This window comes from Erythrolamprus reginae, chromosome 1 (assembly GCF_031021105.1).
Source record: "Erythrolamprus reginae isolate rEryReg1 chromosome 1, rEryReg1.hap1, whole genome shotgun sequence".
NCBI classification, from domain to species: Eukaryota; Metazoa; Chordata; class Lepidosauria; order Squamata; family Dipsadidae; genus Erythrolamprus; species Erythrolamprus reginae.
The window spans coordinates 374,567,050-374,584,529 of NC_091950.1; the positions used below are offsets into that span (position 1 = coordinate 374,567,050).

The 17,480-nt window shown below is 39.9% G+C and overlaps 1 protein-coding gene across 2 annotated transcripts in view; it reads right to left on the minus strand.

The window, feature by feature from the left end:
• MERTK (MER proto-oncogene, tyrosine kinase) overlaps nucleotides 1-17,480 on the minus strand; it is a 138,341-nt gene that overhangs the window by 117,210 nt on the left and 3,651 nt on the right. For both annotated transcript variants that reach the window (XM_070734622.1, XM_070734621.1), the window contains exons 2-5: nucleotides 14,055-14,490; nucleotides 11,237-11,337; nucleotides 8,050-8,223; nucleotides 2,260-2,346 (exon numbers count right to left, since the gene is read on the minus strand). In XM_070734622.1, coding sequence (XP_070590723.1) covers nucleotides 2,260-2,346; nucleotides 8,050-8,223; nucleotides 11,237-11,337; nucleotides 14,055-14,490 — 798 coding nt within the window. The remainder of the gene's footprint in view (nucleotides 1-2,259; nucleotides 2,347-8,049; nucleotides 8,224-11,236; nucleotides 11,338-14,054; nucleotides 14,491-17,480) is intronic.

A 17,480-nucleotide genomic window follows, 5' to 3' on the forward strand; every position in this document is an offset into this window, starting at 1 on the left:
TTATTTTTTAGCCTTTTAATTGATTCTTCTAATTCCGTCATTGTAATTGTTGTGGTTCAGTCTGGGACCCCTCCGGGAATGGCTGACCTTCTGTTGGTTTCCAGCTCAGAGGGAGAGGCTGAGGAACAGGAGGTGCAGACTGACGAGGAAGAGGAATCCCAGGCTGAAGAAGAAGGACAGCCAGAGTCCCACCAGGGGGAGCTCTCCCCAGCAAGCAGCCTGGATTCCGTAGGGGAAAATGCTCAAGACATCATAGATATGCGACAAAGGAGAGCTAATCAGAGACGGACTCAATTGGCTAAGTATTTCCAGCATTAGAGGTCACAGCTGGGTTTGGGTGTGGTGCTCTTGGGAAAGGATAAAAGGCGGACCCACCCTTCCTGGCTTGTGGAGTTTTATCTTGGAGATTCGTGAGACCTGTCTGTGAACTTTGGTGGCTTACAATCCTGGTTTGTGCCTTGGACTATTGAAACCATGGGGGGGGTGCCAGCAAGAAGCTTGTGGTATTGACTGGACATCAGGACCCTGCTGTAACGTATTATAGCTTGTCTGTTGTGAAGACAGGTTTTCCTTTGTGCTTATTTTTTCCAGCTATACAATACTTTTGGCTTTTACCAGAGTGTCTGGCTGTTTTTTCAGTTGGTGTTGAGGTCTGGGAAAACCCAGACAGAACAGTAATCTTTTTATTTAGTAGCATTTTTGTTTCCATTGGAATTTTTGGGAGATTTACTCGTGTAAATATATCCTGTATCATTAAATCCTGAGCCTCATCATTTGAATCTTGATTTTCATACAATTTAGTATAGAAATCGTTTGCAATCTGGTTTTTTTCCCCCAAGTCATGGCAAATCTCTCCATCTTCCGATTTGAGGCAATTAATCTTTTTCTTTTTCTTTTTGACGTTTAAGTTTATTTGCTAGCCATTTGCTGGGTTTATTTGCATTTTCAAAGTAGTATTGTTTACTGTTTTTAATCTGTTGTGCTAATTTGTCATTTTCAATCAAATTTAGCTTATGTTTAATTAAAATATGGATAATTGGAACTTGAACTTTAAATCAGAGATAAAAATGGAAGAACGGCAACTGCTATGGAGTAGGAACTACAGATTAACTTTGGCAACATCCTATAAAGAAAATCTAATCAAAATGTTCTACAGATGGCACATTACACCGGCTAAGCTAGCAAAAACCAACAAAGAATTATCACCCCTTTGCTGGAAGTATCAAAAAGAATACGGATCATACTACCACATATGGTGGCAGTGTGAAAAAGCCCAGATTTTCTGGAAAAAAATTGTGACGTGGATTGATAAATCTAGGAAAAACTCCACAATGCTTCTTACTAGGGATTATCCATCAACAGTTTAATCAAAATTACATTTATCTGATTATTCATATCACCACTGCAGCAAGACTAGCTTTTGCCCAAAGGTGGAAAAAAGAAGAAATCCCACAAGAAGAGTTAGTATTAGAAAAAATAACTCAATGCGCAGAAATGTCTAAATTGACCCTTGAAATCAAAGGCAAAGAAGAATCACAATTTTATGATTGTTGGAATTTACTCTACCGCTGGTTAGAAAATAGAAAAAAATTCTTGCGAAATACATTGTGAACACTTAAATATGTAAAAATATTATACCTGATGAAAGCCTAATAGAGCAAATAAGATAAAGTTATGAACTATCAACATAGAAACATAGAAGTCTGATGGCAGAAAAAGACCTCATGGTCCATCTAGTCTGCCCTTATACTATTTTCTGGATTTTATCTTAGGATGGATATATGTTTATCCCAGGCATGTTTAAATTCAGTTACTGTGGATTTATCTACCACATCTGCTGGAAGTTTGTTCCAAGGACTTCCAGCAGACGTGGTAGATAAATCCACAGTAACTATCAAGTTAGACTATTATTTGTTTTCCATGTTATTTATATGTTTTGCTTCTATTTTTTTTGTGTGTTATCTAAAAGAGATAAATTGATTTCTGACAATAACTATAATTGGGGTAAAGAAAATTTTCATAGTTTCGGAAGAATACATAGACTGATCTTGTACTCGCCTATATTTTATTATGTGTTTTGATATATTGTGTTTTGTACTGGTTTTTTTTGTCTTTCTGTATTATAATTGTAAATAAAACTTTTTCTAAAAAAAAAATCTAATAAATAATAATAATTTTTAAAAATGCAACTCTTTTTTCCCAGAATACATATTAACAAAATGTTAGAATGATAAAGATACTCTCACACATAAAACTGACCCTTTATATTGATTCGGGCTTCAGATGATGTTGCTAATCCTTTCTTGTTATGAGCTTCACAGTGGAAAACAGCAGCTTCATTAAGACCTGAAAATCCAAATTAAAATAAACATACAAATGGAGAATGTGACTAAGTGGGAAAACATGATCATGGCACACAATAAAATGAATTAAAACTTTATTTGGCTTCTTTCCTGAACAAAGATTGCGAACAAACTTTCAAGTGTTATTTTACATTTTGAACAAATCTCTTGAAATACAACATTACTCTGGCCACAGGGGTAGCATTTATGAAAAAGCTTGACTTCTTTGTGGTTTTTGTTCTTTTTAAGAGATTTTCTTTTACCTTTGATATAATTGAGTTCTTTGACAGAGTTATTTTAATGCTTCTGCTACCGCTTTGGGCCACAGCAATGGCAAGGCATGGAAACTTCAGCAAATCAATTGCAGCGAAAATTCAAAAAGAAGCGAACACAACCAAGGTAAGCTCTTTTGCACAGTCTGCACGCAATGCTGTAAACCTTATTTAAACCACAGGAAATTCAGTAGCAATCCAACAAGAGACAGAACTGCAAGTTCATGCTAATTTTTGGTAAAAAAAGGGTATGTGCACCGAAGTTAACAATTAACATATTAAATATACTAAAACATATAAACATTTTCTAACTACCAAAACTTGAACTTTGACATTCCATCCCTGCCTCTCTTGGGTGATTTTGCCACAACTTTGTCCAGTAGTTTTTTGCCACTCAGTTGGTACTATAACTGAAAGTTGGTACTATTACTGAAAGAGTACTAGATGCTTGGAACAAACTTCCAGCAGACGTGGTTGGTAAATCCACAGTAACTGAATTTAAACATGTCTGAGATAAATATATATCCACCCTAAGATAAAATACAAGAAATAGTATAAGGGCAGACTAGATGGACCATGAGGTCTTTTTCTGCCGTCAATCTTCTATGTTTCTATAAAGCATGTTTGTTAGTTATTAAAAATTTACTCAAAAAGGACTATAATTGCACTCTTAAAAAATAGTTTTTCTTTTGGTATGAATTAAAGTGCAGTTGTAGGCTGTGTGTGTATATATTGTGTATGTATGTGTTTATGTATATGTTGGTATGTGAAAATAGTTTAATACAATGTGGCCACTGCAATATATTTCAACCCAAGGATGTCCCAAGGGGGATACTCTAGGCCAGTGATGGTGAACCTTTCCTGTACAAAGTGCCAAAAACGTTGTGCATACATGCACGCACACTTATCACCAAGCCTCCAGGTTCTAGCATGCATGCGCACCTGACGATGCTGGTTGCAAGCTGGTTTTTGACACTTTCGCACACGTGAAGGGATTGTGTTCTGGAAAAGCTGGACCTTCAGGTTCTGGCGTGTTTGCACATCCAACAATCAGCTGGTCAGTTTGCATGTGCACACCAGTTTTTGGCATTGCTGCATGCACAAAGGACAGCTGATGGTAGCATGCACATGCACACCAGTAACCCAGAAAACAAATAGGTACATCTGTGGCTTCGCGTGCCACTTTGGGCATGCATGGCATAAGTTCGCCATCACAGATTTAGGATTTCCAAGAATACATTTTCATCCCAAATGTCATCCTCCTTCCTCCTTTCTCTATGCAGTCTAAAGCCATAGCTCTCCAACTATACATAATAACAACAACTTTTTGTTTAGTTATTTATTAAATTTATACAGTAGAACCCCGACTTACGAGACTAATTGGTTCCGGAAGGAGGCTCGTAAGTCGGAACGCTCGTATGACGAAACATTGTTTCCCATAGGAAACAATGTAAAGTCAATTAATCCGTGCAACAACAAAAAAACCCGCTGCCGCCGAACGCGGAAGTTAGCGTTCAGAGACAGCTGCGAAGCAGCGCGCGTGTTTTAAAACGTGGCAGCCGGCCTGGGGGGCTCGGGGGGAAGCCCCCGAGCCCCCCAGGCCAGCTGCCACGTTTTAAAACACCCGCGCCGCTTCGCAGCTGCCCCCGAGCCCCCCAGGCCGGCTGCCACGTTTTAAAACACGCGCGCTGCTTCGCAGCTGTCTGCTGAAGCCGAATGCGGAAGTTAGCGTTCCGGATTCAGCAGAGAGCTGCGAAGCAGCGCGCGTGTTTTAAAATGTCACAGCCGGCCTGGGGGGCTCGGGGGCTTCCCCCCGAGCCCCCCAGGCCGGCTGCCACGTTTTAAAACACGCGCGCTGCTTCGCAGCTCTCTGCTGAATCCGAACATGGAAGTTAGCGTTCCGGATTCAGCAGAGAGCTGCGAAGCAGCGCGCGTGTTTTAAAACGTCACAGCCGGCCTGGGGGGCTCGGGGGCTTCCCCCCGAGCCCCCCAGGCCGGCTGCCACGTTTTAAAACACGCGCGCTGCTTCGCAGCTCTCTGCTGAATCCGAACGCGGAAGTTAGCGTTCCGGATTCAGCAGAGAGCTGCGAAGCGGCGCGCGTGTTTTAAAAGTTTGCAGCCGGCCTGGGGGGCTTGCCAGCACCCCCCCGAGCCCCCCAGGCTGGCTGCAACCTTTTAAAACACGCGGGATACGAGCGCCAAGGAGCTGTCTCCTGAAGCCGAAAGCGGAAGTTAGTGTTCGGCTTCAGGAGACAGCTCCTTGGGGCTCGTATCCCGAATGTGAGCTCGGGAGGCGAACAAAAATGTCGCTCCCCTCCCAGCTCTTATCTCGAGTAGCTCGTAAGTAGAGCTGCTCGTATGTCGAGGTTCCACTGTATGCTGTCCATCTGATCAGTAAAGCAATACTGGACAGCTTACAAACAAAATCTCTTTCCTGGAATATTGCTCAAGAAGAATGCAAAGCATTGATGCAAAAGTTTTGGCTTCAAAACTTAAGATGTCTGGAAAAGGCCCCTATTTGACAACCTGCTGTCAGTTGCTGCTTACATTCACACAAGGTCTTATTTTGCTTTGGATTCCCACATTTGGGAGAAAAAGCTACTAACTGCACCACAGTCAAATTTGTCAATTAACTATCCTAAGAATCAGCCTCTATCAGCGTTATTTATTTATCTGTCAAATTTAGAAACTGCCCATCTCCCTCACAGGGGACTCTGAGTGGTGTACAAGTTACATATTAAAATATAAAAATTGTATATAAAAGTTAGATAAGAGGCAAAGATAGTTAAAATTCAACATTAATAGTAGCCCCCGCCACCACCCAGCCCGGAATCTATGTTGATTCCTGGTGATTGCAGTTTTCTTTGCAAGATTTCAGAAGGGGGTTACCATGACCTTTTTCCTAGAGCTGAGAGAATGACTGGCTCAAGGTTATTCCACAATACTATAACTCCAAGCAGGTGTTAACCATTAGTTGAGAAAACTCCTGTGCATAGTTATTAATTAATCAGTTTAATTGTACCTTCGCCTGTGGACTTAATCTTTCATGCTTAACATTAACCTCACTGCTACAATATCCCCAAAATGTATCTATTAGCCTGTTGGTGGAAATAGCAATAATAGTGGACTAGCTATCATTTAAAGGACCTTATTCTTCATTACTTTACACTGTAGTGGTATCTCTGATTTTCCCAATGCTGTTGATTTTCAGTTCTTGGCAGTCCAACGGTTATGATTGGAGTCAATGAATGAACTGATTATTAATTATTAATAGTAATATTTCTATTAAGATGTTTAGCCTGCTCTTTATCCTCTAAATGGGACTGATATGAGTGACTTATATTCCCGCCTCTGACTTGAGACGTACAATTTTAAGCACACTATGGAGAAAAATGGGACTGCTATGTTCCTAAAGCAATATAAGTGGTTCAAGAAGAAGAATGAAAAATGCTTGGCCTCTCAGCAGAGCTGAGAGCATGACCATGTTTTCCTTCACTCCTTGACTTCGGAATAAATCTAAATATAGATTTTAAATGTTGGCATAACCCATAGCTATCACTTCTGTCTGGCACAAAAGATTAGGATTATACTTCAAGGTCCAATTAAACTGATTTTTTAATGTGATCATGAGTATGCACTGGAATCTTCTCAAATGTTAGCAGTGTTTGGAGTTAAATAAAGGTCAACACAATTCAAGGTGGGTTACATTTAGTCCTCTTGTGGCTATGTAGGGATTCTAGGCTGATCCCTTCTTTAACTCTGCCCTCAGGTACTGGCATTCCTCCTCCTATAGAATTTAATATCACTAAAGTACAATATTTGCAGATTGCATTTTCCATAAGTACACTATACTCAAAGTGAATAAAAAGATCAATATAAAATTATGTATTACGTCAATTATATTTCATTTGAAATTATATTTAAATAAATAATAAATAAATAAGATAAAATACAAAAAATAGTATAAGGGCAGACTACATGGATCATGAGGTCTTTTTCTGCCACCAGTCTTCTATGTTTCTATGTTTCTATTAGACATGGTAGTAAATCAATTATACTATTGAATTCTGAAGAAGCCCCAGTGCATACAAAATCAATCCTAAGTGGTCAAACATTTGCATCAGATGATAATTTATTAAGAAATAAAACATTGAAAAAACTCCCAGAGGTTGGCAATGTTTATTCTACACTACTGAAATAACTTTCTCAAAGGTTGAGTTAACCCCCCATCCCCAACACAAATAAGCCACTTGGAAGGATAATACCCTTTAAAGCAATCCATCAAATCAAGGAAATTGAATGATTTTCTGAAATTATTTAAAAATACCTTGAGCCCCACATATAAAAACTTTCAGCAATAACCTTGAGGAACCTCAACTGTGAAGCTACACAATTTCCAAGTTTCTCCAGTTACTGAGAATTTGATTTGTTTTCTTACAGTTCTAAAATAAACAGTACATGTTTATTGTTTATTTCCTAAATGTATATTCTTTTTTCAGGGACTCTCATAGGGATTTCTCTTCATTTAACAGTAACATAACAATCCTACCAGATTGATGAACCCAGAATCATTCTCTGATGTTCTAAAGCTGAGGGTTTATTTATCTATCTATCTATCTATCTATCTATCTATCTATCTATCTATTTATTCGATTTTTATGCCGCCCTTCTCCTTAGACTCAGGGAGGCTTACAACATGTTAGCAATAGCACTTTTTAACAGAGCCAGCCTATTACCCGGATTTGAACAGATTTCCAAGTCTAATACCTAAGCCATCACTCTATACAGTCTCTCTCTTAAATGCATCTTTAATTGATATGATGTAGAGATTTTACCAAATACTGAAGTAGTATCGCAAATGATAGGGTTAAATATCAATGCCTACTCTGATAGTAGTAGCTTCACTAGTTAAAGCACTAGTTAAATCCATTATCAACCAATGGATTCAACTATAAAAGCCTAAAGGGTTAATTGATTTCTAACATTTGTATAGCCATCCATCTTAAAACAGCTTTTTAATCTTACAGCATAGTAAATAGCCTTTTAGTTTTTTAACTATGGCACATCACTAATTAAATCTAGGATCATCTTCATGTAAAATATCTATCCACCTGCACATAATATGTACTATATATTATACCATTATGCGCACATGCCTACACACACATCTACTGCTGATTGTAAAAAAAACTCTTAGTTTTCTGTTATTAAATCATTTCCTATTGCAATAGGCAAATTTTTTAAAATTGTTTTAGTCCATTTGGGCTACTCCTTTTAAAATAAATGTATCGTTAAACTGCTCATTTTAAGATCAAGACTGAATGTCCAGGACTTAACTATGTGATCAATTACAGGCTTCAGTTATTTTAACTTTCCCCTGTTCCAATGCAGAATAGCAAACTAGATTTGTGTGAGGAAAAATGGATTTAACTCACCTGGCATGCTCAGCACAGATGGAGAAATGTCAGTTTTCTCTGGGATTTGGTTGCTGTTCCAATGCCAGCGAATCTCAACGGGCTCAGGAGGCCCCACAGCATGACATGTGAGGTTGAATGGTTCATTTCGGGTAACATTCAGCCCCTGGGGCTGCTTAATGAAATGTGGCAGTCCTGCAGGCAGCAGAAGTAAAAGCACTACTCATAAGTTGAAAACAAGAGATACGTAGAACTACAATGGCCTCTCCAATCCATGAAGGTTTTTTTCATTGTAGGACTATGGATGGCAGGAGTTGTAAGTCATGACATCTGGGTTTCTTCAGATTGGAAAGACTGGATTTATAAGATTAATTAAGTACAGTGGTACCTCATGATACGAACATAATTGGTTCCAGGAGGAGGTTCGTAAGGTGAAAAGTTCGTAAGACGAAACAATGTTTCCCATAGGAATCAATGTAAAAGCAAATAATGCATGCAAATCCTTCAGGAAAATCCCAAACTTTAGAAGGGAGGCAAACAGAGGGCAGGGAGGAGCAGCTAAAGGGGGCGGGTGGAAGAAGAAAGGCTAGGCTAAAGGGTGAGTGGGAAGGAAGAAAGGCAAGGGGGGTGCCCTTCCCTTTTCTTTCTTCAAAAGACACTCTTTCAGTGCCTGTGGCTGTTCTCTCCAAAGTCTTCCCCCTCCAAGCCGCCCCTCCCCTTTCTTTCTTTAAAAGACACCCTTTCAGGGCCTCTGCAAGCACGCTGTTCTACTTTTAATGCAAAGTCTTTCCCGCTCCAAGCCGCCCCTCCCTTTTCTTTCTTCAAAAAAGGGGGAAAAAAGAAACCCCTTCATCCCAGCAGCAGTGGCTTGGGTTCGTAAGGTGAAAATAGTTCAGAAGAAGAGGCAAAAAAATCTTAAACACCGGGTTCGTATCTTGAAAAGTTCGTTAGAAGAGGCGTTCGTAAGATGAGGTACCACTGTACAATGATTTCTCATTGCAGTGTCATTCAGAGGTCTTGGACTTGAGATAATAAGTCCCATATTTAATAGCTGTCAGCCTCAGAGATGAGCAACCTTAATAGGATCAAGGGACAAACACAAGAGTTCAGTGTTTTTCAACTTTAAGACTGTGTGGACTTCAATCCCCAGAATTTTCCCACCACCATGCTGTTTTAAAGTAAAGAATAGTTAAGGAGTTCGTGGCTTCTTTTGATGTTTCATAGAATAATCTTCTGTTATATATTTTTAAATACTAAATCACATAAGAAAATATAAACATATATAAATGATCAGTGAACCAATTCACGTTGTGTCCTAGTTTCAGCAATCCACTGGTGAACATATTTTAAAAATGATGAGTTATTTTAAAAAAACAGGGTAAGGAAAGAATCTTGATACTCAGCACAATGATTAAGGGTGTGCTGGCATTGTTGTATTTTTATTTATTGATTTATTAACAACAAAGTTAAGTGCACCAGCCAAAATGGATAGGAGCAGATGACACTTAAGCCTAAAAATAGTACTTTCAAAATAACTTCTTGTTATTTGAAATAGCACTTTCAAAATGATCTTCATTTCATGGAAGAATTAAGCAACTGAGCAGAATGGAGTAGTAATCTTGCTACTCCCATTCTTTACCATATATCAATTGAGATAGGATTTATCCTGTTCAAAATCTGAAACCTGTGCATGCTTTTAGAACAGGGGTGTCAAACTCACATTGTCACGGTGGTGGGACATGACATATTGGGACTCCCCCCCCCTTAGATAAACTGGGCGTGAGTGTGGCCAGTGTGTGATTCATCCGGCCCATGGACCAGGAGTTTGACAACCTTGCTTTAGAATATTTCCCCTTTGCCTTCATATTTTAATTAATATCTATATCTGATAGTCTATCAAACATCTTCTGTAATCTGCTTTTTCTACCATGCCTGTGCTAATCTGGACCACACAGCCACTCATTCCCTGTTCTGTTTTCATACCATAGAACTTTATAAAAAATTGTGTCTATTTAGATGGAAACTGTGCATTAAGGAAGAGAGTCACAACAAATCCCCAAGGTCTTTTTCACTCTCTCTAGATGTGCCCAGTCAGATATCTTGTGGTTCAACTCAATAACTTCCATGGATCAAGCATCAAATACTATCTCTTTGTTTCTTATTACAGCAAATCTGAAATGGGAAGTTCATGGATTGGTGATAAATCTTCCTGCCCAATATTGGAGAAAATCATCAAAAGTAATACTGTGATGTCCCAACCCCTCCCCAACAACTTCAAACTGGTGCATTAGGTGCTACAATTTCCAGTATTCCTAGTTAATGAAGACCCTTGTAGGGCTCCAGCCTGAAAAAATGTTACTTTAAGTTAGTTTTCTTAACCTCAGCAATTTTAAGATGTGTAGACTCCCCAAATACCCCAAGCTATCTATGGAATTCTTGGAGTTGGAATCCGTAAATGTTGAAGTCCCCAAGGTTGCTTTTGAAGTCCATTTAACCTAACAAGGCAGTGATTTCTAAGTTTGTAACAAAAATGAGCCTGAAGTATACTCAAAATACATGTTAGACACATTAATTAAGTTGGAAGAGACTGGTCTCCATTCCCTTGACCAGTATGTAACCAATGATGTTGTCTAAGACAGAATAAAAATATCTCAGGAGCAACCGAAGTAATCTCTATCATTCAGGTAATACCACAATATTTCTAAACCATCTCTTCCCTGGCAAAGGAGAATATGAGAATGTAGTCAATTCTAACTTTTTTCGCATTAAAAACAATGCCATCTGCCTGTGGAGTTTTTCCTCCCCATATCAGCAACTAGAACTGATGTGAGGAACATGGGGTTTCCCAGAGGTTGCTAAATTACAATTATCGAGATAACAAGGACCAAAATGAGGGAGGTCAGAAACCGTAATAAGCAGCATTTATGTAGGAGGCCAAGGGGAAGTCAATTACCACTTATTTTCTAGAAGTAAGTAGAGAGAGGCAGAAGGGGAGGGAATGAGGGAGGGAGAGAGACCTTCAATGATTTAGCATGATGAGAAGAACCTTGGCCAGCCACTCCTTTACTTATTCTATAAATAATTTTCCCAGTCTTAATTTAATCAATTTCTTCTGTAAATCTGGTTCTCTAGGAATTATCACTGTCAGATTGTTTTGCAAAATCACCCCGTTTTAGCCAACAAGTACTTATTCCCGATCCAAACTTACCTTCCAACAAAATCAAAATAGGATCTGATTCAATTTCCTCATTCTCAATTGTCAATTTGCAGGTATATGACCCTTTATCAGAATGCTGAGCATTGGGAATACTATAGAAGAAAACGGGGAAAAAAAGACTTATAAGGCCATCAGTATTCAGTGACTTAGTCAAGACTCTGGTATTCCTTCTTCATACTGAAATAAATGCTGCAGCATTTTAAGGTTAGTTAAAAATAAATATCGTAGGAAGGCAATCCCCAAGGGAAATAACTCTGGAACTTTTTAAAAAGAGCACTCTCAGCACTTATAAATGTTTCCAAGTACTGGAATCCTAATTCTTCATAGTCCCAAAAGGGACTATGAAACTCTCATGAACTGTGCTACAGGAGCAGGGAAAAAACAGAGTTTTAAAGATGTGGTATTCAGAAACCTATGGCACGGGTGCCACAGGTAGCACACGGAGCCATATCTGCTGGCATGTGAGCCGTTGCCTTAGCTCAGCTCCAATGTGCATGTGTGTGCCGGCCAGCTGATTTTTGGCTCACACAGAGGCTCTGGGAGGACATTTTTGGTTTCCAGGGAGCCTCCGGGAGGATGGGAGAGGGCATTTTTACTCTCCCCTGGCTCCAGGGAAGCCTTTGGAGCCTGGGGAGGGTGAAACACGAAGCTACTGAGCCAACTAGAAGCTGGAAAACAGGCCATTTCAAGTCTCCAGAGGGCCTGTGGGGGAAGCTGTGTTTGCCCTCCCCATTATGGGCGTGGGCACTCGTGCATGTACATACATGGTCTTTTGGCACCCAAGGAAAAAAAGGCTCACCATCACTGCCCTAGGATATAGATCCATGATGGCGAACCTATGGCACGTGTGCCACAGATAGCACACAGAGCCATATTGGAGGGCACGTGAGACGTTGTCCTATGTCAGCTCCAGCGGGCATGCGTGTGCTGGCCAGCTGATTTTCAGCCTTGGGAATGGCTGTTTCACCCTCCGGATGCCCTGGAGTGCAAAAAAGCATGGTGGGATGTTGGCAATGGGGATCCCGCTGTAACCAGCTAGGATCCCTCACCAGGCCTAGGGCTTGCCTGCAAAAGGCTCCAAGGCAGCCCTAAAGACCGAGGAGACAGGTGGAGCTGGGAGTGGGATGGACCAAGAGCCCTAGCCACCAGCAGATAGGGCTGGACCAGAAGGCCACCACGCCCCACTGCTCCCTCAGCACCAAATTTAAATTCATCAAATTTAAGGGGGTGAATTTGAATTACTGACCTAATCTAGAAGCAAAGGAAGGAGTCACAGTTAGAGTTGGTTGTGCTGCCACGGGGTATCTCTGTTAGAGGAAAGTAAAAAAAACTGGAGCCTGTGGGTGGTTTGCAGCATTTTTATACTTCTATGACTCGGACACGACTCTGACGAACGAGTACAACCCATTCTATCCTGACTGTCGACTCCTCCCTCCAAGGAGAAAAGGTTCGCCATCACTGGTATAGATTCACAATGGGGAACCTATGGCACACGTGCCAGAGGTGGCAGGCAGAGCCTTCTCTATGGGCACGCGCACTAATGTCAGTTGCTCTTCTGGTTTCTGGTGCGCATTTTCGTGAGTGCTGGAACACTGTAAAACGGCCTGAAAACAGTCCAAAACTAGGCAGTTTCTGGGCGTTTTTTCAGACCATTTCCCAGGCTGTTTTTTGGACTGTCCTCAGGCCATTCTATGGGCTGTTTTGGGCCCATTTTCAGGGCGTTTTTCAGGTCATTTTCAGGTCTTTTGTTGGAACGCTTTTGGGTTGGAAATAGCCCCCAAAACAGCCTGATAACAGCTTTAAAATGGCGTGGAAAAGACCCCAAAATAGTCTGAAAAATGGCCTGGAAATGCCCCAAAAATGGCATGTGCCCATCACCCAGCTGGTCTTCATGTTTCTGGTACCTCAGCATGCACACATGCACACATGTTCCAGTTTGGGCAATCTATGCCAAAAAGGTCCGCCATCACTGGTATATACAGAGTAACAAGACAGAGTAACAAGTTCATGGGTTGGGATGAACTTGTTACTACCCTATGAATCCCATGGGTTGGGATTTCACTTTGCTTACTATATAGAGAGGAGGGAAAGATGTTTGGGTAATAGAGGAGGATTGGTAGCCTTCTGAAATAGTCCAGATAAGAAGCACACCTAAGATTACTAGCTCTGCCTTTATTGTAAGGTTACATTAACAGAATATTTCAAGTCTGAAAGTACCTCTGCCACCCCTCATTTTTATGCTCTGAAAAACTAGGGAAGGTTCCTTCTGAGACATTTTTACCACTCCTCCTCGTTCAGACCCGTATTTTGTTTATCAAACCATTGTTTAGGCTAGGGCTCTTCTTCCTATCTCCTAAGGTCATTCCCACATGCCATTACAAGGGGGGCATCTACTCACACAATCCAAACTCAAAATTAATGGACGCTATGTTTGGCTAGAAGCTCTCTAAATATATTTCTAGATAATCTTTTCTTGGCCAATACAGTGACTATATTCATCCCGTTAAATACATAAAATTTTTAGCAAGACAACACATGCTGCTGCATTCTAGTTTCTGAATCTTTTCAAGGATGTTCAGTGAAATACATGTTCCACAATTCAGGATAAGGAGAGAATGAAATAATTCATTCACTGTCCCCATTTGTTTCATATTTGATCTTTTCCGAAAATAGTCCTAAAATTAGATTTCTTAAATCTGGTGTGCTTTCCAAATGTAACCATCTGCAATGTTCGCATTCTAACATTCCATAATTATTTAACTCCAGAAAAAAGTTAAAAATTAAAATTAAATGGAATATAATTGATTACCTGAAAGCAGCTTGCATAGTGGTTAATTCATTATCATCAAACTGGTAATAGTGGCTGCCAACTTCAATTTCCTTCCCATTCTTCCACAAGGTAATAAGTGAGAAGTCTTGATTGACCAGTGACTTGGGAATATTGATTGAGCAATTAAATTTGATATCCATATGTTCAGCACTTAATATCGTTCCTACTGTAGGATTAAACTTAATTGGCTGGAGAAGATGACTTGCATGATCTCCTGATGAGGTGACTGTACTGATCTTCACAAACTTGGAATCCATAGGAGGTGATAATGTGCTGATTGGAGAAGTATAAATTAACCAAGCCAGAAAGGATTCGGCTAATGGTTGTACATTTATGGAGTCCATCTCATGTGAATATGACTTGGTAGATGTTGTCAAGCCAAATTCCTTTGCTTCACTTTTTCCACTAGCAAGACCTGTAAATTAAGAGACAGCGGTTTATCACTATATTTTGTTTCATGTTCACTTTCAGAAACATTGCCCTCCATGTTATCTTCCAAGCTTCTTATTGTCTTCACCATATTTCAACCAAATAGTTTTGTATTTGTGTGCTAGTTTCTACTTCTGTTCCTTTTACAACTCTTTATAAACCTTCCTTTACAATAGTTTTATAAGTATTCTTTTTTCCCTGTATTGTTTTCTGTTCTGGATTCTGGTAGAACTTTGGTTACATTGGGAATAACACTTACTGAATGCAGGATTTCATAATCAAAAACTCCATCTTTATTTCTCCTCTCCTCCATATTCAAACTGCAATACAGAAATCACTCCAGTAATTAACCCCTTCCTCCCCTTAATATCTCTTCCCTATCACTTGTTCTCTGTGTTTTTGAACTCTTCTGAAGTGAGGATTTACCCAGCGATTATCTGTCTCTTCTTCACTGGAGTCTGGACTCATAGCAACATCCTGTGGCTGGCCTCCCACCTGTTCTGATACCTGCAACCCAGGACCTGCTACTAATTCATAAACACTATCTGTATCAGAGTCATCAAACTCTTCACCATCCTCCAACTGACCAGGAGAATATACAACACTTTCCTTGATTATTTTCTGATGTGAACAATTATTATTAAACACCTAGGGTACTTTTGTGGGAGGTGTTTATGTGAAGGCCTTTATTAATCCCTGGTTGTCTCTGATAGTTAAAGTCCTATTGGGATATGAAGGAAAAGGTCCTCTCCCAGCTGCTGTACTGTACTTTGCTAGAGATTTGTTTCTTTCTTTCTTTAATTTTATTACATTTATTATCCACATATACAGATAAACAGACACCCAAAAGCCTCTGAAACATTTGTTACCATTTTTTTCTCACAAAGAAATGGGTTGTAGATTGCAATGCATTTATCCATGTGAATGTTGTGAGCACAAAATAAACAGCAAATATAATCTTCAACAAAATTAAAGTTCCACATGACAAATATGTAACATATTCCATATAGAACCTGGAAGTTTCAGCTTTTCCAAAGTGCAGCAGCACAGCATGTGATCACACAGATCAGCACACATCACAACTCTGTTCTGTGAGCTATACAGGTTGCCAGTATACTTGCAGGTTCAGTTCAAGACGCTGATAATCTATACCAGGAGTAGGCACAGTTGGCTCTTCTATGACAGGTGGACTTCAACTCCCAGAATTCCTGAGCTAGCATGATTGGCTCAGGAATTCTGGGAGTTGAAGTCCACAAGTCATAGAAGAGCCACCTTTGCCCACTCCTGATCTATACAGTACTAAAACTCTCCTGCCTGCTTATCTGTTTGTAACCTATAATTATTCCAAACGGTGCATGATTGCACAATAATTTTTGAATCAAGGACCTTAAATCCACTAACTTAAAGAATGCTGATAAAATCCGGGACCATTCACTGCTGTGTAATTGAATTTTTTGGGATCTTCGCACCAGTTGCATTGGCAAAGGTGTGGTCACTGCAGCATTGCCACACTACTATGGTCATGTGATTGTGATTTCCAATGCTACCTGCCAGCTTCGCACAAAGTCAAAGGAGAAGCAGGCATGAAATTGGAAATCATTACTGCCCCCAAAATAGGACTTATATAGGACTGCATGTGTGAAACCATTAACTCACTGTTTTAATCACAAACACTGTGATTAATTAATCCCTGAATATTTGCAAATTATCCTTGCATATTTGCAAATCCCTGAGTCCCATGAAATTGGGAGGCATATAAATAAAATAAATTAAATAAAACTAAATTAAATTTCATCTACAGAAAAACTTAACTGCACTTTCCCTCATTTAGCTTCCAAAGTCACAGACTTCTTCCTTAAATGTTGCCAAAATACAAAGGAGCCACCTATACTTGCCTTTATTTTCACATTAATTGCATATAACAACAACAACAACAGAATTGGAAGGGACCTTGGAGGTCTTCTAGTCCAACCACCTGCTAGGCAGGAAACCCTACACTACTTCAGACAGATGGTTATCCACCATCGTCTTAGAAACTTCCAGTGTTGGAGCATTCACAACTTCTGGAGGCAAGCTGTTCCACTGATTAATTGTTCTAACTGTCAGGAAATTTCTTCTTAGTTTTAAGTTGCTTCTCACCTTGTTCAGCTTCCACCCATTGCTTTTTGTTCTGCCCACAGGTGCTTTGGAGAATAGGTTGACTCCTTCTTCTTTGTGGCAACCCTTGAGATATTGGAACACTGTTATCATGTCTCCCCTGGTCGTTCTCCTCATCAAACTAGCCATGCCCAGTTCCTGAAACCGTTCTTCTTTTTCTTTAATGATCCCTCAGAATCCATGATGTTCTGAACATTTGCTTTCCCAGAATTTGTCCCGGATATATCTTATTTCTTAAGGCACTCTTGGTACAGATTATAAAAGTTTATGTCAAAACCTGACTATATTTTCAGCTGAATTCTACGGTATAATTAATATCTCATCTTGTTTGGAGATATGACGTGACTAATCCAATAATATGTGTGTACATGGTACAAAAACTAACTTCCTCTTAATATTATTGCTGACAGTCCCATTACAAGTACAGATAAAAAAAGAAGGGAGAACTAACAAAACTAAAACACAGAATATAGAATCATAGGGTTGAAAGGGAGTTCAGAGGTCTTCTAGTCCAAAACCCTGCTCAAAGCAGGAAACCTTAATACCCATGACGGCAAACCTATGGCACGCGTACCACAGGTCGCACATGGAGCCACATCATAGGGCACGTGATGCGTTGCCCTATGTCAGCTCCAGTACGCTTGTGTGCGCTTGCCAGCTGATTTTCGATCTTGGAGAAAGCCCTTTTGCCCTTCAGAGGCTTTAGGGAAACTTCCCTGAAGACCCAGAATGGAAAAACAGCCCAATGAGCAAACCGGAAGTTTGCAAAACGAACTTCCGATTTTCCCATTGTGCTGTTTTTCATACTCCGGGGCTTCA